This window comes from Hyperolius riggenbachi, chromosome 4 (assembly GCF_040937935.1).
Source record: "Hyperolius riggenbachi isolate aHypRig1 chromosome 4, aHypRig1.pri, whole genome shotgun sequence".
NCBI classification, from domain to species: Eukaryota; Metazoa; Chordata; class Amphibia; order Anura; family Hyperoliidae; genus Hyperolius; species Hyperolius riggenbachi.
Window position 1 is genome coordinate 1,557,051 of NC_090649.1, and position 22,682 is coordinate 1,579,732.

At 55.5% G+C, this 22,682-nt stretch overlaps 1 protein-coding gene across 1 annotated transcript in view; it reads right to left on the bottom strand.

Moving 5' to 3' along the window:
- IFT172 (intraflagellar transport 172) overlaps nucleotides 1-22,682 on the bottom strand; it is a 619,018-nt gene that overhangs the window by 86,581 nt on the left and 509,755 nt on the right. The window contains exon 39 of the mRNA XM_068279802.1: nucleotides 14,426-14,512. Within this exon, the coding sequence (XP_068135903.1) occupies nucleotides 14,426-14,512 (87 nt within the window). The remainder of the gene's footprint in view (nucleotides 1-14,425; nucleotides 14,513-22,682) is intronic.

A 22,682-nucleotide genomic window follows, 5' to 3' on the forward strand; every position in this document is an offset into this window, starting at 1 on the left:
TCCCTCCATGCACAGCTGTAATTCCACCCCCAACCACTGGGGGTCCCCGCAATGCCTTCCCAGCAGAGGAGTGTACCCGGACACTGCAGGTACTGTTGTCACTCCACAAAGACCTCCCACACAGGACATCCTGCTACAGCAGCTCCCAGCAGTCCTGTTCCCTCTGTCTCAGCTGAAATTCCTCCCCCAGCCACTGGAGGTCCCCGCAATGCTGGAGGTCCCCGCAATGCCTTCCCAGGGGAGAAGTGTACCTGGACAATGCAGGTCTTGTTGTCACTCCACAGTGACCTCCCACACAGGACATCCTGCTACAGCAGCTCCCAGCAGCCCTGTTCCCTCTGCCTCCGCTGCAATTCCACCCCCAGCCACTGGGGGTCCCCGCAATGCCTTCCTAGGAGAGGAGTGTACCCGGACACTGCAGGTCCTGCTGTCACTCCACAGTGACCTCCCACACAGGACACCCTGCTACAGCAGCTGCCAGCAGCCCTGTTCCCTCTGCCTCAGCTGCAATTCCACCCCCAGCCACTGGGGGTCCCCGCAATGCCTTTCCGGGGAGGAGTGTACCTGGACACTGCAGGTCCTGCTGTCACTCCACAGAGACCTCCCACACAGGACACCCTGCTACAGCAGTTCCCAGCAGCCCTGTTCCCTCCATGCACAGCTGCAATTCCACCCCCAGCCACTGGAGGTCCCCGCAATGCCTTCCCAGAGGAGGAGTGTACCCAGACACTGTAGGTCCTGCTGTCACTCCACAGAGACCTCCCACACAGGACACCCTGTTACAGCAGCTCCCAGCAGCCCTGTTCCCTCTGCCTCAGCTGCAATTCCACCCCCAGCCACTAGGAGTCCCCACAATGCCTTCCCAGAGGAGGAGTGTACCCAGACACTGTAGGTCCTGCTGTCACTCCACAGAGACCTCCCACACAGGACACCCTGCTACAGCAGCTCCCAGCAGCCCTGTTCCCTCTGCCTCAGCTGCAATTTCTCCCCCAGCCACTGGGAGTCCCCACAATGCCTTCCCAGAGGAGGAGTGTACCCAGACACTGTAGGTCCTGCTGTCACTCCACAGAGACCTCCCACACAGGACACCCTGCTACAGCAGCTCCCAGCAGCCCTGTTCCCTCTGCCTCAGCTGCAATTTCTCCCCCAGCCACTGGGAGTCCCCACAATGCCTTCCCAGAGGAGGAGTGTACCCGGACACTGCAGGTCCTGCTGTCACTCCACAGTGACCTCCCACACAGGACACCCTGCTACAGCAGCTCCCAGCAGCCCTGTTCCCTCCATGCACAGCTGCAATTCCTCCCCCAGCCACTGGGAGTCCCCACAATGCCTTCCCAGCAGAGGAGTGTATGAATTCATACATATCTAACTCATGACACAAGTATGAGTTACATCCTGAAACTTTCATATATTTCCTCCAGTAACAAAACCACTTAGTTCTGTAAACCTGACTGTCAGGAACCGGCCCGCGGCACGCCTGCGTATACGGTTCCCGACTGCGGGTTTGACCAGATTAAGCGGGGAACAGCCTTATTTAAGCTACAAACAAGGCTGGAACCCCTCAAACACTTCCCACTGCCACCACTAGCGTTGCTAGACACGTTCACTCAGCTATCGAGTGCTCAATACGCAATCTGCGTTTTCGTATTTGGGTCAGCTTTGCGCTTAGGCCAAATACGGGAACGCCACGCACCCACACACACACACAGTTGCAATCTTACACTGTCGTGAAGCAAAGACCCACTAACAGTCGTTCCGAACGATACTGTTAGCCACTCTGCGGTCGCTACTCGCACTGGCGTTGTTCGTACGTTGGGTCAGCTGCGCGCTTAGGCCAACGTATGACAAACGCCCCCACACACAATGCAATTACAATTTCATACGGTAGTGTTGCTCAAGCGTACAATTAGGCATGAACTTATACACGGTTACACTTCAGTCTCTTCTAGGCTATGAGTGTTAGTTTAGTACGGCAGAAGTCAAACTTATTAAATAATAATTTAATATTCTAGAAAAACATAGAACAGTGCAAAACTTAATATATACAAAAAGATTACAAAAAACAAAGTAAAAATGTTACAAGATAAAAGTTACAAAAATAACACACACGGATATTTGCGTAAAATAAAAATGGGGATTAAAAAAAACGTTACCAGCTTAGGTTAGAACGTTGTTTGACGGGAGGACGCCGTTTCGACCAGGAGTCGCGATCCTCCCTAGCTATTCGCTACCTCCGAGAGAAGACACCGGTGGCTGTCCTGGGCCACCTTAAATAGTCCTAAGTTTCCCCTGGGGCATTTAATGTCCAGCCCCCAGGAACTAATGCAGTTTCCCCGTTTGTGACATCACCGAACGCTTGTCATAATCTTTCTTGTGATATGCAAACTTCAAAGGGGTTCCTGTTTTAGCTTCTTGAAGCTTGCAGAATTCAATAGGTGAGATTGTACCCTATCAGACATCAAAAAGCTTTCTCCACATTATTCCCTTGGTTAAAGTGTATTTTCGCACATACATGAAAAGATGGCCTTTTGGTTACAGGTAGCAGTTTGCCTGTATTTGCTGGTAGGCAGACATCACACCTGGGGCAGCAGATCAAAGTGACTGCTGGTGGCCTAATGTGCTGCGTCCTTGCCTATTGAAGGGGGACTGGTCCATTCACTGAAGACAATGGCAGCTGTCTACATTAATACAAAAGATCACAGAGTACAGTTCCTCTGGACAGCCAGAAACAGGTAATGAGGTTCCCTTTTGTCTGTCTATTGACACCACACACAATCACATTACTAGTCCATGAAGCTAGCTGCCAATATCTTCAAGCCATACTGGCTGACCTCCACCTCTGAAAGATATACAGCAGACATAAAAATGATAGAATAGGTTTCTGTACTCCCTAATATCATCAGCACCTCAATATATCTCCACACCTCCGCCGTTAACTTGGTGCAAGGCAGATGATCTTCCCAGATCATCCTGCCAGCACCTACACTGTTGGTTCTGCTTGACGGGACAGCCCATCAGCATTCCAATGATTGCTCCCCTTCCCGATAGCGCTGGCAGGTGATTCTAACGAATCATCCTGCCAAAGCCTACATTGACGGCCTGGCCGGGTGGGGAAACCCTTTAGCATCCTCAGGAGGGTTCCCCACCTGTCAGTTAGCTCCAAGCTACACGACTGGAAAGCTAGGTCAGGTTGCTGCAATGTGTCGTTGCCCTTGGCAACCTGACGTAACCAACCAGGGGAATGCGTGTCAGTGACGACCGTGAATTCGTGACCATAAAGACAGTGCTGCAGCTGGGGAAGGGTCCCCACAGTCGCTACACGCACTCTCTCTATAGTGGCAGGACCTATCTCTCGGTCCCTTTGGGGAACGATTATCTGCCGGTCTGTCTCCTCCACTTCAGACAGCTCAGAGGGAATAACTTCCCAGGACCCTCTCAGCCCGCCCCTCCCAGCTGGTGACCTGCTGGCTAGCCCCCTGAGCTCTTCCAGGCTGCTGTCAAATCGAACCGCCCCAGAGAGCTCAGTGCTGCCTGTCACACATTCCAGGAAGGCTGCAAACGGAGAGGCTCCTGGGCCCTCCGGGCCAGGTTCCGAATTGGATGTGGCTGACCCAGCAACATTTGCCACTTCGGTGGACAGTCCCTCTGCTGTAGACCCGCTAGCACTGCGGGTTACCACTGCAGCTGAGGGAGTGCCCACATTATACACATCATGAATCACATCACATTTGGTCTTAAAAACATCTGAAGGGGAAAGATCTGGCCTGGTGCCGTCTGCCCCTTCAGTGGGCAATCCATCTGCTGCAGCCCAGCGAGCCCGGCTGGTTACTCCTGCAGCCGACGGAGTGTCCACCTGACACACAGCATTATGTAGCACAACACATATGACATCAGCATTATCCATCTTACACATATTGACATTTAGAACATTACATTCCACATCAACATTATCTGCTGCATTATACCCAGTGCTACCCAGCACTTCACAAGTAGCATCACTAGTTCTTGCATCGATCGCCTCGATAGTCCATGCGTCATAAAGGACATCATCAGTTTCTGCATTCTCCGGATCAACATGTCCCACTCCAGGCCTAGGCACTGGAGAATCACTAGGGCTGGCTCCTAGCAAACAGTCCATAGCCCCTGGGGCCTCACTAGCACTCCCTACTTGCACAGCATTATCAAACAGTACCTTGCACGAGTCCTGAACTTCTGCTGGGGATGCAGGCCCCACAGGGTTTGGAGTAGGCTCATACCGGGCCACTAACCGTCCCAGGTCAGTACCCAGCAAAACGTTGGTAGGGATTTTGTCTGTTACCCCAACTTCTCTCAATCCGCTGCCGGCCCCCCAATTCAGGTGGACCAAGGCGGTGGGTATGGCTGGGGTGACACCCCCAATTCCTCGGACAGCAATCATTTTCCCAGGTATGTACTGCTCCGGGTTCACAAGCTGGGGATGTATGAGAGTCACTTCTGCTCCAGTGTCTCTCAGCCCAGTGGCAACTGTACCCCCAACCGTGACAAGCTGCAGATTCTCTGCATAGCCAGTGGCATTCCTGGTAGCACACAAAGCCGTTGGGACTTCACTGGCGTTTGAGGCCTCACTGGATTTTGGGGCCTCCCTCTTCCTCTCTGGGCAAGTCGTGCTGATATGACCCACCCTGTCACATACAAAGCATTTCCGAGTGTCAGGTTGCTTGAATCCAGGAGACAGCGGTGCTTGCCTCCTCTGGGTGCTGGGTGAAACAGGTTTAGCAATCTGTTCTCCTCTCCAGCTGGGCGTAGTAGTCCTCCGGGACTCAGGTGCTCTATGGGCGGTGTAGGCATCGGCCATTTCCGCAGCCTCATCCACTGTCTTTGGTTCTCGATCCAGCACAAACAGCCGGACCTCAACAGGACAGGTGTGTAGGAACTGGTCTTTTATCATCAGCTCCTGCAGGGCATCCAAGGTTTTAACTGACAGTCCTTTTAGCCACTGCTGGAAGGCAGTGCGCAGGTTGCAAGCATGATCCAGGTAGCTGTCATTAGGACCTCGCTGCACTGTCCTGAAACGTTTGCGATACACCTCTGGCGTGAGGTGGTATCGCGCAATGATGGCTTTCTTAATTGCCTCAAAGTCTGTTTCTTCCTCCTGGGGGAGACTCACAAATGCCTCCAGGGCCTTGCCTCTCAGCCCTGGTGTGAGGTATCTTGCCCACTGCTCACGGGGCACCCCATACTGCCGACAAGTCCTTTCAAACCCCTGTAGGAAAGTGTCTATGTCAGAGTCCTTGTCCATAGCGGGGAACTTATCCAGGGGGATTCTGTGGACTCGCTCACCTTCGCGTTCTGCGGGTCCAGCAGACCGGTTCTGCTGCTGAAGTTTAGCCAGCTCCAGCTGGTGTTGCCGTTCAGCTCTTCCCTCCTCTGCCCGGAGTCGCTGTGCCGCTTGTTCCTTCTCTGCCTGTCGGTGCAGTAGGATCAGCTTTAGGCGCAGTTCAGGATCAGCCGAGTTCAGTAGCTGTAGATCAGCTTCCAGAGATGGCATCTCCCTGCTCGGTGGATCGTCCAGGACATCGTCTCCCCTCGCATTCTGTGGCGGGAGCGATTCCTCCTCTGGCGTGTCGTGAGCTGCATCCGCTGACGTTGAAGCACGGGCTCGCTCTGCCTCATCATACTCCTCGAGCGCACGAACTAACTGCTCCTTAGTCTGGCCGCTCGCCGTCTCGATGCCTTTGTGCTCACACAGGTTGAGTAGTATCTCTTTGTTTTGCCTTGCATAGCTGGATGCTTTCTGAGCCATCGTGTTGCACAAAATAAAAAGAAAAAAAAGGGGGGGAGGGAAAGCAAACACCAAGTGTGTATCTTTGAACAAAAAAAAAAGTATATAGATTCTGCACTGAGTAGACTTCTGTAGGCTAGTTGCTTCTAGCAAGCTTCCAGCCTTTAGTACTCAGAATAGCGAGCTAAACTGCGTACTAATGTACTAAACGATGCCACCACTGCCAGCCAATTATGTCAGGAACCGGCCCGCGGCACGCCTGCGTATACGGTTCCCGACTGCGGGTTTGACCAGATTAAGCGGGGAACAGCCTTATTTAAGCTACAAACAAGGCTGGAACCCCTCAAACACTTCCCACTGCCACCACTAGCGTTGCTAGACACGTTCACTCAGCTATCGAGTGCTCAATACGCAATCTGCGTTTTCGTATTTGGGTCAGCTTTGCGCTTAGGCCAAATACGGGAACGCCACGCACCCACACACACACACAGTTGCAATCTTACACTGTCGTGAAGCAAAGACCCACTAACAGTCGTTCCGAACGATACTGTTAGCCACTCTGCTGTCGCTACTCGCACTGGCGTTGTTCGTACGTTGGGTCAGCTGCGCGCTTAGGCCAACGTATGACAAACGCCCCCACACACAATGCAATTACAATTTCATACGGTAGTGTTGCTCAAGCGTACAATTAGGCATGAACTTATACACGGTTACACTTCAGTCTCTTCTAGGCTATGAGTGTTAGTTTAGTACGGCAGAAGTCAAACTTATTAAATAATAATTTAATATTCTAGAAAAACATAGAACAGTGCAAAACTTAATATATACAAAAAGATTACAAAAAACAAAGTAAAAATGTTACAAGATAAAAGTTACAAAAATAACACACACGGATATTTGCGTAAAATAAAAATGGGGATTAAAAAAAACGTTACCAGCTTAGGTTAGAACGTTGTTTGACGGGAGGACGCCGTTTCGACCAGGAGTCGCGATCCTCCCTAGCTATTCGCTACCTCCGAGAGAAGACACCGGTGGCTGTCCTGGGCCACCTTAAATAGTCCTAAGTTTCCCCTGGGGCATTTAATGTCCAGCCCCCAGGAACTAATGCAGTTTCCCCGTTTGTGACATCACCGAACGCTTGTCATAATCTTTCTTGTGATATGCAAACTTCAAAGGGGTTCCTGTTTTAGCTTCTTGAAGCTTGCAGAATTCAATAGGTGAGATTGTACCCTATCAGACATCAAAAAGCTTCCTCCACATTATTCCCTTGGTTAAAGTGTATTTTCGCACATACATGAAAAGATGGCCTTTTGGTTACAGGTAGCAGTTTGCCTGTATTTGCTGGTAGGCAGACATCACACCTGGGGCAGCAGATCAAAGTGACTGCTGGTGGCCTAATGTGCTGCGTCCTTGCCTATTGAAGGGGGACTGGTCCATTCACTGAAGACAATGGCAGCTGTCTACATTAATACAAAAGATCACAGAGTACAGTTCCTCTGGACAGCCAGAAACAGGTAATGAGGTTCCCTTTTGTCTGTCTATTGACACCACACACAATCACATTAATAGTCCATGAAGCTAGCTGCCAATATCTTCAAGCCATACTGGCTGACCTCCACCGCTGAAAGATATACAGCAGACATAAAAATGATAGAATAGGTTTCTGTACTCCCTAATATCATCAGCACCTCAATATATCTCCACACTGACATTACCTGAAATGTGGAAAAATGACAAAATGTCTATGAAATATATATAAATAGAAACATAAGGTGACTGCAGGTAACTCTTGCTGTATCCCAGCACAGTGTCACCGTATCCCAGCACAGTGTCACTGTATCCCAGCACAGTGTTACTGTATCCCAGCACAGTGTCACTGTATCCCAGCACAGTGTCACTGTATCCCAGCACAGTGTCACTGTATCCCAGCACAGTGTCACCGTATCCCAGCACAGTGTCACCGTATCCCAGCACAGTGTCACTGTATCCCAGCACAGTGTCACTGTATCCCAGCACAGTGTCACTGTATCCCAGCACAGTGTCACTGTATCCCAGCACAGTGTTACTGTATCCCAGCACAGTGTCACTGTATCCCAGCACAGTGTCACTGTATCCCAGCACAGTGTTACCGTATCCCAGCACAGTGTTACCGTATCCCAGCACAGTGTCACCGTATCCCAGCACAGTGTCACCGTATCCCAGCACAGTGTCACCGTATCCCAGCACAGTGTCACTGTATCCCAGCACAGTGTTACTGTATCCCAGCACAGTGTCACCGTATCCCAGCACAGTGTTACTGTATCCCAGCACAGTGTCACCGTATCCCAGCACAGTGTCACTGTATCCCAGCACAGTGTTACTGTATCCCAGCACAGTGTCACCGTATCCCAGCACAGTGTCACTGTATCCCAGCACAGTGTTACTGTATCCCAGTACAGTGTCACTGTATCCCAGCACAGTGTTACCGTATCCCAGCACAGTGTCACTGTATCCCAGCACAGTGTTACCGTATCCCAGCACAGTGTCACTGTATCCCAGCACAGTGTTACCGTATCCCAGCACAGTGTCACCGTATCCCAGCACAGTGTTACTGTATCCCAGCACAGTGTCACCGTATCCCAGCACAGTGTCACTGTATCCCAGCACAGTGTCACTGTATCCCAGCACAATGTTACCGTATCCCAGCACAGTGTCACCGTATCCCAGCACAGTGTCACCGTATCCCAGCACAGTGTTACCGTATCCCAGCACAGTGTTACCGTATCCCAGCACAGTGTCACCGTATCCCAGCACAGTGTCACTGTATCCCAGCACAGTGTTACCGTATCCCAGCACAGTGTCACCGTATCCCAGCACAGTGTCACTGTATCCCAGCACAGTGTCACTGTATCCCAGCACAGTGTTACCGTATCCCAACACAGTGTTACCGTATCCCAGCACAGTGTTACCGTATCCCAGCACAGTGTCACCGTATCCCAGCACAGTGTCACCGTATCCCAGCACAGTGTCACTGTATCCCAGCACAGTGTCACTGTATCCCAGCACAGTGTCACCGTATCCCAGCACAGTGTCACTGTATCCCAGCACAGTGTTACCGTATCCCAACACAGTGTTACCGTATCCCAGCACAGTGTTACCGTATCCCAGCACAGTGTTACCGTATCCCAGCACAGTGTCACTGTATCCCAGCACAGTGTCACTGTATCCCAGCACAGTGTTACTGTATCCCAGCACAGTGTTACCGTATCCCAGCACAGTGTCACCGTATCCCAGCACAGTGTCACTGTATCCCAGCACAGTGTTACTGTATCCCAGCACAGTGTTACCGTATCCCAGCACAGTGTCACAGTATCCCAGCACAGTGTCACCGTATCCCAGCACAGTGTTACTGTATCCCAGCACAGTGTCACCGTATCCCAGCACAGTGTCACTGTATCCCAGCACAGTGTCACCGTATCCCAGCACAGTGTCACTGTATCCCAGCACAGTGTCACCGTATCCCAGCACAGTGTCACAGTATCCCAGCACAGTGTCACCGTATCCCAGCACAGTGTTACTGTATCCCAGCACAGTGTCACCGTATCCCAGCACAGTGTCACTGTATCCCAGCACAGTGTCACCGTATCCCAGCACAGTGTCCAGCACAGTGTTACTGTATCCCAGCACAGTGTCACCGTATCCCAGCACAGTGTTACTGTATCCCAGCACAGTGTCACTGTATCCCAGCACAGTGTTACTGTATCCCAGCACAGTGTTACTGTATCCCAGCACAGTGTTACCGTATCCCAGCACAGTGTCACCGTATCCCAGCACAGTGTTACCGTATCCCAGCACAGTGTTACTGTATCCCAGCACAGTGTCACCGTATCCCAGCACAGTGTTACTGTATCCCAGCACAGTGTCGCCGTATCCCAGCACAGTGTCACTGTATCCCAGCACAGTGTCGCCGTATCCCAGCACAGTGTCACTGTATCCCAGCACAGTGTTACCGTATCCCAGCACAGTGACGCTGTATCCCAGCACAGTGTCGCCGTATCCTAGAACAGTGTCACTGTATCCCAGCACAGTGTCACTGTATCCCAGCACAGTGTCACTGTATCCCAGCACAGTGTCGCCGTATCCCAGCACAGTATCGCCGTATCCCAGCACAGTGTTACCGTATCCCAGCACAGTGACGCTGTATCGCAGCACAGTGTCACTGTATCCCAGCACAGTGTCACTGTATCCCAGCACAGTGTCACTGTATCCCAGCACAGTGTTACCGTATCCCAGCACAGTGTCACTGTATCCCAGCACAATGTCACTGTATCCCAGAACAGTGTCACCGTATCCCAGCACAGTGTCACTGCATCCCAGCACAGTGTCACTGCATCCCAGCACAGTGTCACTGTATCCCAGCACAGTGTCACCGTATCCCAGCACAATGTTACTGTATCCCAGCACAGTGTCACCGTATCCCAGCACAGTGTTACTGTGTCCCAGCACAGTGTTACTGTATCCCAGCACAGTGTTACTGTATCCCAGCACAGTGTTACTGTATCCCAGCACAGTGTTACTGTATCCCAGCACAGTGTTACTGTATCCCAGCACAATGTCACCGTATCCCAGCACAGTGTTACTGTATCCCAGCACAGTGTCACTGTATCCCAGCACAGTGTTACTGTATCCCAGCACAGTGTTACTGTATCCCAGCACAGTGTTACCGTATCCCAGCACAGTGTCACCGTATCCCAGCACAGTGTTACCGTATCCCAGCACAGTGTTACTGTATCCCAGCACAGTGTCACCGTATCCCAGCACAGTGTTACTGTATCCCAGCACAGTGTCGCCGTATCCCAGCACAGTGTCACCGTATCCCAGCACAGTGTCGCCGTATCCCAGCACAGTGTCACTGTATCCCAGCACAGTGTTACCGTATCCCAGCACAGTGACGCCGTATCCCAGCACAGTGTCGCCGTATCCTAGAACAGTGTCACTGTATCCCAGCACAGTGTCACTGTATCCCAGCACAGTGTCACTGTATCCCAGCACAGTGTCGCCGTATCCCAGCACAGTATCGCCGTATCCCAGCACAGTGTTACCGTATCCCAGCACAGTGACGCTGTATCGCAGCACAGTGTCACTGTATCCCAGCACAGTGTCACTGTATCCCAGCACAGTGTCACTGTATCCCAGCACAGTGTTACCGTATCCCAGCACAGTGTCACTGTATCCCAGCACAATGTCACTGTATCCCAGAACAGTGTCACCGTATCCCAGCACAGTGTCACTGCATCCCAGCACAGTGTCACTGCATCCCAGCACAGTGTCACTGTATCCCAGCACAGTGTCACCGTATCCCAGCACAACGTTACTGTATCCCAGCACAGTGTCACTGTATCCCAGCACAGTGTTACCGTATCCCAGCACAGTGACGCTGTATCCCAGCACAGTGTCACTGTATCCCAGCACAGTGTTACTGTATCCCAGCACAGTGTCACTGTATCCCAGCACAGTGTCACCGTATCCCAGCACAGTGTCACTGTATCCCAGCACAGTGTCACTGTATCCCAGCACAGTATCGCCGTATCCCAGCACAGTGTTACCGTATCCCAGCACAGTGACGCTGTATCCCAGCACAGTGTCACTGTATCCCAGCACAGTGTTACTGTATCCCAGCACAGTGTCACCGTATCCCAGCACAGTGTCACCGTATCCCAGCACAGTGTCACCGTATCCCAGCACAGTGTTACCGTATCCCAGCACAATGTTACTGTATCCCAGCACAGTGTCACCGTATCCCAGCACAGTGTTACTGTATCCCAGCACAGTGTCACGGTATCCCAGCACAGTGTCACTGTATCCCAGCACAGTGTTACCGTATCCCAGCACAGTGTCACTGTATCCCAGCACAGTGTCACTGTATCCCAGCACAGTGTCACTGTATCCCAGCACAATGTTACTGTATCCCAGCACAGTGTTACCGTATCCCAGCACAGTGTCACTGTATCCCAGCACAGTGTCACCGTATCCCAGCACAGTGTTACTGTATCCCAGCACAGTGTCACTGTATCCCAGCACAGTGTTACCGTATCCCAGCACAGTGTCACTGTATCCCAGCACAGTGTCACTGTATCCCAGCACAGTGTTACCGTATCCCAGCACAGTGTCACCGTATCCCAGCACAGTGTTACCGTATCCCAGCACAGTGTCACCGTATCCCAGCACAGTGTCACCGTATCCCAGCACAGTGTCGCCGTATCCCAGCACAGTGTCACTGTATCCCAGCACAGTGTTACCGTATCCCAGCACAGTGTTACCGTATCCCAGCACAGTGTCACTGTATCCCAGCACAGTGTTACCGTATCCCAGCACAGTGTTACTGTATCCCAGCACAGTGTCACTGTATCCCAGCACAGTGTCACTGTATCCCAGCACAGTGTTACTGTATCCCAGCACAGTGTCACTGTATCCCAGCACAGTGTTACTGTATCCCAGCACAGTGTCGCCGTATCCCAGCACAGTGTTACTGTATCCCAGCACAGTGTTACTGTATCCCAGCACAGTGTCACCGTATCCCAGCACAGTGTTACTGTATCCCAGCACAGTGTTACTGTATCCCAGCACAGTGTCCCTGTATCCCAGCACAGTGTTACTGTATCCCAGCACAGTGTTACCGTCTCCCAGCACAGTGTCGCCGTATCCCAGCACAGTGTCGCCGTATCCCAGCACAGTGTCCCTGTATCCCAGCACAGTGTCACTGTATCCCAGCACAGTGTTACCGTATCCCAGCACAGTGTCACTGTATCCCAGCACAGTGTTACCGTATCCCAGCACAGTGTCACTGTATCCCAGCACAGTGTTACCGTATCCCAGCACAGTGTCACTGTATCCCAGCACAGTGTTACCGTATCCCAGCACAGTGTTACCGTATCCCAGCACAGTGTTACCGTATCCCAGCACAGTGTTACTGTATCCCAGCACAGTGTTACCGTATCCCAGCACAGTGTCACCGTATCCCAGCACAGTGTCACCGTATCCCAGCACAGTGTCACTGTATCCCAGCACAGTGTCACCGTATCCCAGCACAGTGTCACCGTATCCCAGCACAGTGTTACCGTATCCCAGCACAGTGTTACCGTATCCCAGCACAGTGTTACCGTATCCTAGCACAGTGTTACTGTATCCCAGCACAGTGTCACCGTATCCCAGCACAGTGTCACAGTATCCCAGCACAGTGTTACCGTATCCCAGCACAGTGTTACCGTATCCCAGCACAGTGTTACTGTATCCCAGCACAGTGTTACGGTATCCCAGCACAGTGTTACCGTATCCCAGCACAGTGTCACCGTATCCCAGCACAGTGTCACCGTATCCCAGCACAGTGTTACCGTATCCCAGCACAGTGTCACCGTATCCCAGCACAGTGTCACCGCATCCCAGCACAGTGTCACCGCATCCCAGCACAGTGTCACCGTATCCCAGCACAGTGTCACCGTATCCCAGCACAGTGTCACCGTATCCCAGCACAGTGTCACCGTATCCCAGCACAGTGTCACCGTATCCCAGCACAGTGTCACCGTATCCCAGCACAGTGTCACCGCATCCCAGCACAGTGTCACCGCATCCCAGCACAGTGTCACCGTATCCCAGCACAGTGTCACCGTATCCCAGCACAGTGTCACTGTATCCCAGCACAGTGTTACCGTATCCCAGCACAGTGTTACTGTATCCCAGCACAGTGTCGCTGTATCCCAGCACAGTGTCGCCGTATCCCAGCACAGTGTCACTGTATCCCAGCACAGTGTCACTGTATCCCAGCACAGTGTCACTGTATCCCAGCACAGTGTCACTGTATCCCAGCACAGTGTTACCGTATCCCAGCACAGTGTCACCGTATCCCAGCACAGTGTCACCGTATCCCAGCACAGTGTCACTGTATCCCAGCACAGTGTCACTGTATCCCAGCACAGTGTCGCCGTATCCCAGCACAGTGTCGCTGTATCCCAGCACAATGTTACTGTATCCCAGCACAGTGTCACTGTATCCCAGCACAGTGTCACTGTATCCCAGCACAGTGTCACTGTATCCCAGCACAGTGTTACCGTATCCCAGCACAGTGTCGCCGTATCCCAGCACAGTGTCGCCGTATCCCAGCACAGTGTCGCCGTATCCCAGCACAGTGTCACCGTATCCCAGCACAGTGTCACTGTATCCCAGCACAGTGTTACCGTATCCCAGCACAGTGTCACCGTATCCCAGCACAGTGTCACTGTATCCCAGCACAGTGTCACTGTATCCCAGCACAGTGTTACTGTATCCCAGCACAGTGTTACCGTATCCCAGCACAGTGTTACCGTATCCCAGCACAGTGTCACTGTATCCCAGCACAGTGTTACCGTATCCCAGCACAGTGTTACCGTATCCCAGCACAGTGACGCTGTATCCCAGCACAGTGTCGCCGTATCCCAGCACAGTGTTACCGTATCCCAGCACAGTGTCACTGTATCCCAGCACAGTGTTGCTGTATCCCAGTACAATGTCACCGTATCCCAGCACAGTGTCACTGTATCCCAGCACAGTGTTACTGTATCCCAGCACAGTGTTACCGTATCCCAGCACAATGCTAATTTCAGACAAACAGCGATTATTGATCACAGGGTCTGCTCATTCCCAGTGCATTACCTGTTTAGCTGCAATCTCGATACACTTCTCCCATTGGCCCCGATCTGCATACATGTCCAAAGCTGCCACGACATCTACACCCACCAACTGCGGAGACACAAAAACAGCAGAGTGAGCAGAGGGGAGCTATCAGCGCTGTGAGGGTGTATAGGCAAAGAGTACAGGTGGGGGAGAGGACAGGACTAAGGAAGAAAGAGCTGTCAGGGACAATATGTAAGGGGGTGGTGATGGAAAGAGGTGTAACGGACAATATGTAGAGGGGTGGATGTCAGGGGCAGTATGTAAAGGGGGTGGGGTTGGAAGGAGGTGTCATGGACAATGTGTGTGTGTATCAGGGACAAAGGTGTACAGTGTGGAAGGTGTCAGTGAGAAAATATTCGGGGCAGTATATAGAGAGGTGAAGGAAGTGTTGGGGGAGCAGGTCACAGGTGTGCTGGGGACACTATGCTGGGTGGTGTTGGGGACACTATGCTGGGTGGTGTAGGGGGAGCAGGTCACAGGTGTGCTGGGGACACTATGCTGGGTGGTGTAGGGGACACTATGCTGGGAGGTGTAGGGGACACTATGCTGGGTGGTGCTGGGGACACAATGCTGGGTGGTGTAGGGGACACTATGCTGGGTGGTGTAGGGGGAGCAGGTCACAGGTGTGCTGGGGACACTATGCTGGGTGGTGTAGGGGGAGCAGGTCACAGGTGTGCTGGGGACACTGTGCTGGGTGGTGTTGGGGACACTATGCTGGGTGGTGTAGGGGGAGCAGGTCACAGGTGTGCTGGGGACACTATGCTGGGTGGTGTATGGGGAGCAGGTCACAGGTGTGCTGGGGACACTATGCTGGGTGGTGTAGGGGGAGCAGGTCACAGGTGTGCTGGGGACACAATGCTGGGTGGTGTAGGGGGCACTATGCTGGGTGGTGTAGGGGGAGCAGGTCACAGGTGTGCTGGGGACACTATGCTGGGTGGTGTAGGGGGAGCAGGCCACAGGTGTGCTGGGGACACTATGCTGGGTGGTGTAGGGGGAGCAGGCCACAGGTGAGCTGGGGACACTATGCTGGGTGGTGTTGGGGACACTATGCTGGGTGGTGTAGGGGGAGCAGGTCACAGGTGTGCTGGAGACACTATGCTGGGTGGTGTAGGGGGAGCAGGCCACAGGTGTGCTGGGGACACTATGCTGGGAGGAGTAGGGGGAGCAGGTCACAGGTGTGCTGGGGACACTATGCTGGGTGGTGTAGGGGGAGCAGGTCACAGGTGTGCTGGAGACACTATGCTGGGTGGTGTAGGGGGAGCAGGCCACAGGTGTGCTGGGGACACTATGCTGGCTGGTTTTGGGGACACTATGCTGGGTGGTGTAGGGGGAGCAGGTCACAGGTGTGCTGGGGACACTATGCTGGGTGGTGTAGGGGGAGCAGGTCACAGGTGTGCTGGGGACACTATGCTGGGTGGAGTAGGGGGAGCAGGTCACAGGTGTGCTGGGGACACTATGCTGGGTGGTGTAGGGGGAGCAGGTCACAGGTGTGCTGGGGACACTATGCTGGGTGGTGTAGGGGGAGCAGGTCACAGGTGTGCTGGGGACACTATGCTGGGTGGTGTAGGGGGAGCAGGTCACAGGTGTGCTGGGGACACTATGCTGGGTGGTGTAGGGGGAGCAGGTCACAGGTGTGCTGGGGACACTATGCTGGGTGGTGTAGGGGGAGCAGGCCACAGGTGTGCTGGGGACACTATGCTGGGTGGTGTAGGGGGAGCAGGCCACAGGTGTGCTGGGGACACTATGCTGGGTGGTGTTGGGGACACTATGCTGTGTGGTGTAGGGGGAGCAGGCCACAGGTGTGCTGGGGACACTATGCTGGGTGGTGTAGGGGGAGCAGGCCACAGGTGTACTGGGGACACTATGCTGGGTGGTGTAGGGGGAGCAGGCCACAGGTGTGCTGGGGACACTATGCTGGGTGGTGTTGGGGACACTATGCTGGGTGGTGTAGGGGGAGCAGGCCACAGGTGTGCTGGGGACACTATGCTGGGTGGTGTAGGGGGAGCAGGTCACAGGTGTGCTGGGGACACTATGCTGGGTGGTGTTGGGGACACTATGCTGGGTGGTGTAGGGGGAGCAGGTCACAGGTGTGCTGGGGACACTATGCTGGGTGGTGTAGGGGGAGCAGGTCACAGGTGTGCTGGGGACACTATGCTGGGTGGTGTAGGGGGAGCAGGTCACAGGTGTGCTGGGGACACTATGCTGGGTGGTGTAGGGGGAGCAGGCCACAGGTGTGCTGGGGACACTATGCTGGGTGGTGTAGGGGGAGCAGGCCACAGGTGTGCTGGGGACACTATGCTGGGTGGTGTAGGGGGAGCAGGCCACAGGTGTGCTGGGGACACTATGCTGGGTGGTGTAGGGGGAGCAGGTCACAGGTGTGCTGGGGACACTATGCTGGGTGGTGTAGGGGGAGCAGGTCACAGGTGTGTTGGGGACACTATGCTGGGTGGTGTAGGGGGAGCAGGTCACAGGTGTGCTGGGGACACTATGCTGGGTGGTGTAGGGGGAGCAGGTCACAGGTGTGCTGGGGACACTATGCTGGGTGGTGTTGGGGACACTATGCTGGGTGGTGTAGGGGGAGCAGGTCACAGGTGTGCTGGGGACACTATGCTGGGTGGTGTTGGGGACACTATGCTGGGTGGTGTAGGGGGAGCAGGTCACAGGTGTGCTGGGGACACTATGCTGGGTGGTGTAGGGGGAGCAGGTCACAGGTGTGTTGGGGACACTATGCTGGGTGGTGTAGGGGGAGCAGGTCACAGGTGTGCTGGGGACACTATGCTGGGTGGTGTTGGGGACACTATGCTGGGTGGTGTAGGGGGAGCAGGCCACAGGTGTGCTGGGGACACTATGCTGGGTGGTGTAGGGGGAGCAGGCCACAGGTGTGCTGGGGACACTATGCTGGGTGGTGTAGGGGGAGCAGGTCACAGGTGTGCTGGGGACACTATGCTGGGTGGTGTAGGGGGAGCAGGTCACAGGTGTGCTGGGGACACTATGCTGGGTGGTGTAGGGGGAGCAGGTCACAGGTGTGCTGGGGACACTATGCTGGGTGGTGTTGGGGACACTATGCTGGGTGGTGTAGGGGGAGCAGGTCACAGGTGTGCTGGGGACACTATGCTGGGTGGTGTTGGGGACACTATGCTGGGTGGTGTAGGGGGAGCAGGTCACAGGTGTGCTGGGGACACTATGCTGGGTGGTGTAGGGGGAGCAGGTCACAGGTGTGCTGGGGACACTATGCTGGGTGGTGTAGGGGGAGCAGGTCACAGGTGTGCTGGGGACACTATGCTGGGTGGTGTTGGGGACACTATGCTGGGTGGTGTAGGGGGAGCAGGTCACAGGTGTGCTGGGGACACTATGCTGGATGGTGTAGGGGGAGCAGGCCACAGGTGTGCTGGGGACACTATGCTGGGTGGTGTAGGGGGAGCAGGTCACAGGTGTGCTGGGGACACTATGCTGGGTGGTGTAGGGGGAGCAGGTCACAGGTGTGTTGGGGACACTATGCTGGGTGGTGTAGGGGGAGCAGGCCACAGGTGTGCTGGGGACACTATGCTGGGTGGTGTAGGGGGAGCAGGTCACAGGTGTGCTGGGGACACTATGCTGGGTGGTGTAGGGGGAGCAGGTCACAGGTGTGCTGGGGACACTATGCTGGGTGGTGTTGGGGACACTATGCTGGGTGGTGTAGGGGGAGCAGGTCACAGGTGTGCTGGGGACACTATGCTGGGTGGTGTTGGGGACACTATGCTGGGTGGTGTAGGGGGAGCAGGTCACAGGTGTGCTGGGGACACTATGCTGGGTGGTGTAGGGGGAGCAGGTCACAGGTGTGCTGGGGACACTATGCTGGGTGGTGTAGGGGGAGCAGGTCACAGGTGTGCTGGGGACACTATGCTGGGTGGTGTTGGGGACACTATGCTGGGTGGTGTAGGGGGAGCAGGTCACAGGTGTGCTGGGGACACTATGCTGGGTGGTGTTGGGGACACTATGCTGGGTGGTGTAGGGGGAGCAGGACACAGGTGTGCTGGGGACACTATGCTGGGTGGTGTAGGGGGAGCAGGTCACAGGTGTGCTGGGGACACTATGCTGGGTGGTGTAGGGGGAGCAGGTCACAGGTGTGCTGGGGACACTATGCTGGGTGGTGTTGGGGACACTATGCTGGGTGGTGTAGGGGGAGCAGGTCACAGGTGTGCTGGGGACACTATGCTGGGTGGTGTAGGGGGAGCAGGTCACAGGTGTGCTGGGGACACTATGCTGGGTGGTGTAGGGGGAGCAGGTCACAGGTGTGCTGGGGACACTATGCTGGGTGGTGTTGGGGACACTATGCTGGGTGGTGTAGGGGGAGCAGGTCACAGGTGTGCTGGGGACACTATGCTGGATGGTGTTGGGGACACTATGCTGGGTGGTGTAGGGGGAGCAGGCCACAGGTGTGCTGGGGACACTATGCTGGGTGGTGTAGGGGGAGCAGGTCACAGGTGTGCTGGGGACACTATGCTGGGTGGTGTAGGGGGAGCAGGTCACAGGTGTGCTGGGGACACTATGCTGGGTGGTGTTGGGGACACTATGCTGGGTGGTGTAGGGGGAGCAGGTCACAGGTGTGCTGGGGACACTATGCTGGGTGGTGTTGGGGACACTATGCTGGGTGGTGTAGGGGGAGCAGGCCACAGGTGTGCTGGGGACACTATGCTGGGTGGTGTAGGGGGAGCAGGTCACAGGTGTGCTGGGGACACTATGCTGGGTGGTGTTGGGGACACTATGCTGGGTGGTGTAGGGGGAGCAGGCCACAGGTGTGCTGGGGACACTATGCTGGGTGGTGTTGGGGACACTATGCTGGGTGGTGTAGGGGGAGCAGGCCACAGGTGTGCTGGGGACACTATGCTGGGTGGTGTAGGGGGAGCAGGTCACAGGTGTGTTGGGGACACTATGCTGGGTGGTGTAGGGGGAGCAGGCCACAGGTGTGCTGGGGACACTATGCTGGGTGGTGTAGGGGGAGCAGGTCACAGGTGTGCTGGGGACACTATGCTGGGTGGTGTAGGGGGAGCAGGTCACAGGTGTGCTGGGGACACTATGCTGGGTGGTGTTGGGGACACTATGCTGGGTGGTGTAGGGGGAGCAGGTCACAGGTGTGCTGGGGACACTATGCTGGGTGGTGTTGGGGACACTATGCTGGGTGGTGTAGGGGGAGCAGGTCACAGGTGTGCTGGGGACACTATGCTGGGTGGTGTAGGGGGAGCAGGTCACAGGTGTGCTGGGGACACTATGCTGGGTGGTGTAGGGGGAGCAGGTCACAGGTGTGCTGGGGACACTATGCTGGGTGGTGTTGGGGACACTATGCTGGGTGGTGTAGGGGGAGCAGGTCACAGGTGTGCTGGGGACACTATGCTGGGTGGTGTTGGGGACACTATGCTGGGTGGTGTAGGGGGAGCAGGACACAGGTGTGCTGGGGACACTATGCTGGGTGGTGTAGGGGGAGCAGGTCACAGGTGTGCTGGGGACACTATGCTGGGTGGTGTAGGGGGAGCAGGTCACAGGTGTGCTGGGGACACTATGCTGGGTGGTGTTGGGGACACTATGCTGGGTGGTGTAGGGGGAGCAGGTCACAGGTGTGCTGGGGACACTATGCTGGGTGGTGTAGGGGGAGCAGGTCACAGGTGTGCTGGGGACACTATGCTGGGTGGTGTAGGGGGAGCAGGTCACAGGTGTGCTGGGGACACTATGCTGGGTGGTGTTGGGGACACTATGCTGGGTGGTGTAGGGGGAGCAGGTCACAGGTGTGCTGGGGACACTATGCTGGATGGTGTTGGGGACAGTATGCTGGGTGGTGTAGGGGGAGCAGGCCACAGGTGTGCTGGGGACACTATGCTGGGTGGTGTAGGGGGAGCAGGTCACAGGTGTGCTGGGGACACTATGCTGGGTGGTGTAGGGGGAGCAGGTCACAGGTGTGCTGGGGACACTATGCTGGGTGGTGTTGGGGACACTATGCTGGGTGGTGTAGGGGGAGCAGGTCACAGGTGTGCTGGGGACACTATGCTGGGTGGTGTTGGGGACACTATGCTGGGTGGTGTAGGGGGAGCAGGCCACAGGTGTGCTGGGGACACTATGCTGGGTGGTGTAGGGGGAGCAGGCCACAGGTGTGCTGGGGACACTATGCTGGGTGGTGTTGGGGACACTATGCTGGGTGGTGTAGGGGGAGCAGGCCACAGGTGTGCTGGGGACACTATGCTGGGTGGTGTAGGGGGAGCAGGTCACAGGTGTGCTGGGGACACTATGCTGGGTGGTGTTGGGGACACTATGCTGGGTGGTGTAGGGGGAGCAGGCCACAGGTGTGCTGGGGACACTATGCTGGGTGGTGTTGGGGACACTATGCTGGGTGGTGTAGGGGGAGCAGGCCACAGGTGTGCTGGGGACACTATGCTGGGTGGTGTTGGGGACACTATGCTGGGTGGTGTAGGGGGAGCAGGCCACAGGTGTGCTGGGGACACTATGCTGGGTGGTGTTGGGGACACTATGCTGGGTGGTGTAGGGGGAGCAGGTCACAGGTGTGCTGGGGACACTATGCTGGGTGGTGTTGGGGACACTATGCTGGGTGGTGTAGGGGGAGCAGGTCACAGGTGTGCTGGGGACACTATGCTGGGTGGTGTTGGGGACACTATGCTGGGTGGTGTAGGGGGAGCAGGCCACAGGTGTGCTGGGGACACTATGCTGGGTGGTGTAGGGGGAGCAGGTCACAGGTGTGCTGGGGACACTATGCTGGGTGGTGTTGGGGACACTATGCTGGGTGGTGTAGGGGGAGCAGGCCACAGGTGTGCTGGGGACACTATGCTGGGTGGTGTTGGGGACACTATGCTGGGTGGTGTAGGGGGAGCAGGCCACAGGTGTGCTGGGGACACTATGCTGGGTGGTGTAGGGGGAGCAGGTCACAGGTGTGTTGGGGACACTATGCTGGGTGGTGTAGGGGGAGCAGGCCACAGGTGTGCTGGGGACACTATGCTGGGTGGTGTAGGGGGAGCAGGTCACAGGTGTGCTGGGGACACTATGCTGGGTGGTGTAGGGGGAGCAGGTCACAGGTGTGCTGGGGACACTATGCTGGGTGGTGTTGGGGACACTATGCTGGGTGGTGTAGGGGGAGCAGGTCACAGGTGTGCTGGGGACACTATGCTGGGTGGTGTTGGGGACACTATGCTGGGTGGTGTAGGGGGAGCAGGTCACAGGTGTGCTGGGGACACTATGCTGGGTGGTGTAGGGGGAGCAGGTCACAGGTGTGCTGGGGACACTATGCTGGGTGGTGTAGGGGGAGCAGGTCACAGGTGTGCTGGGGACACTATGCTGGGTGGTGTTGGGGACACTATGCTGGGTGGTGTAGGGGGAGCAGGTCACAGGTGTGCTGGGGACACTATGCTGGGTGGTGTTGGGGACACTATGCTGGGTGGTGTAGGGGGAGCAGGACACAGGTGTGCTGGGGACACTATGCTGGGTGGTGTAGGGGGAGCAGGTCACAGGTGTGCTGGGGACACTATGCTGGGTGGTGTAGGGGGAGCAGGTCACAGGTGTGCTGGGGACACTATGCTGGGTGGTGTTGGGGACACTATGCTGGGTGGTGTAGGGGGAGCAGGTCACAGGTGTGCTGGGGACACTATGCTGGGTGGTGTAGGGGGAGCAGGTCACAGGTGTGCTGGGGACACTATGCTGGGTGGTGTAGGGGGAGCAGGTCACAGGTGTGCTGGGGACACTATGCTGGGTGGTGTTGGGGACACTATGCTGGGTGGTGTAGGGGGAGCAGGTCACAGGTGTGCTGGGGACACTATGCTGGATGGTGTTGGGGACAGTATGCTGGGTGGTGTAGGGGGAGCAGGCCACAGGTGTGCTGGGGACACTATGCTGGGTGGTGTAGGGGGAGCAGGTCACAGGTGTGCTGGGGACACTATGCTGGGTGGTGTAGGGGGAGCAGGTCACAGGTGTGCTGGGGACACTATGCTGGGTGGTGTTGGGGACACTATGCTGGGTGGTGTAGGGGGGAGCAGGTCACAGGTGTGCTGGGGACACTATGCTGGGTGGTGTTGGGGACACTATGCTGGGTGGTGTAGGGGGAGCAGGCCACAGGTGTGCTGGGGACACTATGCTGGGTGGTGTAGGGGGAGCAGGCCACAGGTGTGCTGGGGACACTATGCTGGGTGGTGTTGGGGACACTATGCTGGGTGGTGTAGGGGGAGCAGGCCACAGGTGTGCTGGGGACACTATGCTGGGTGGT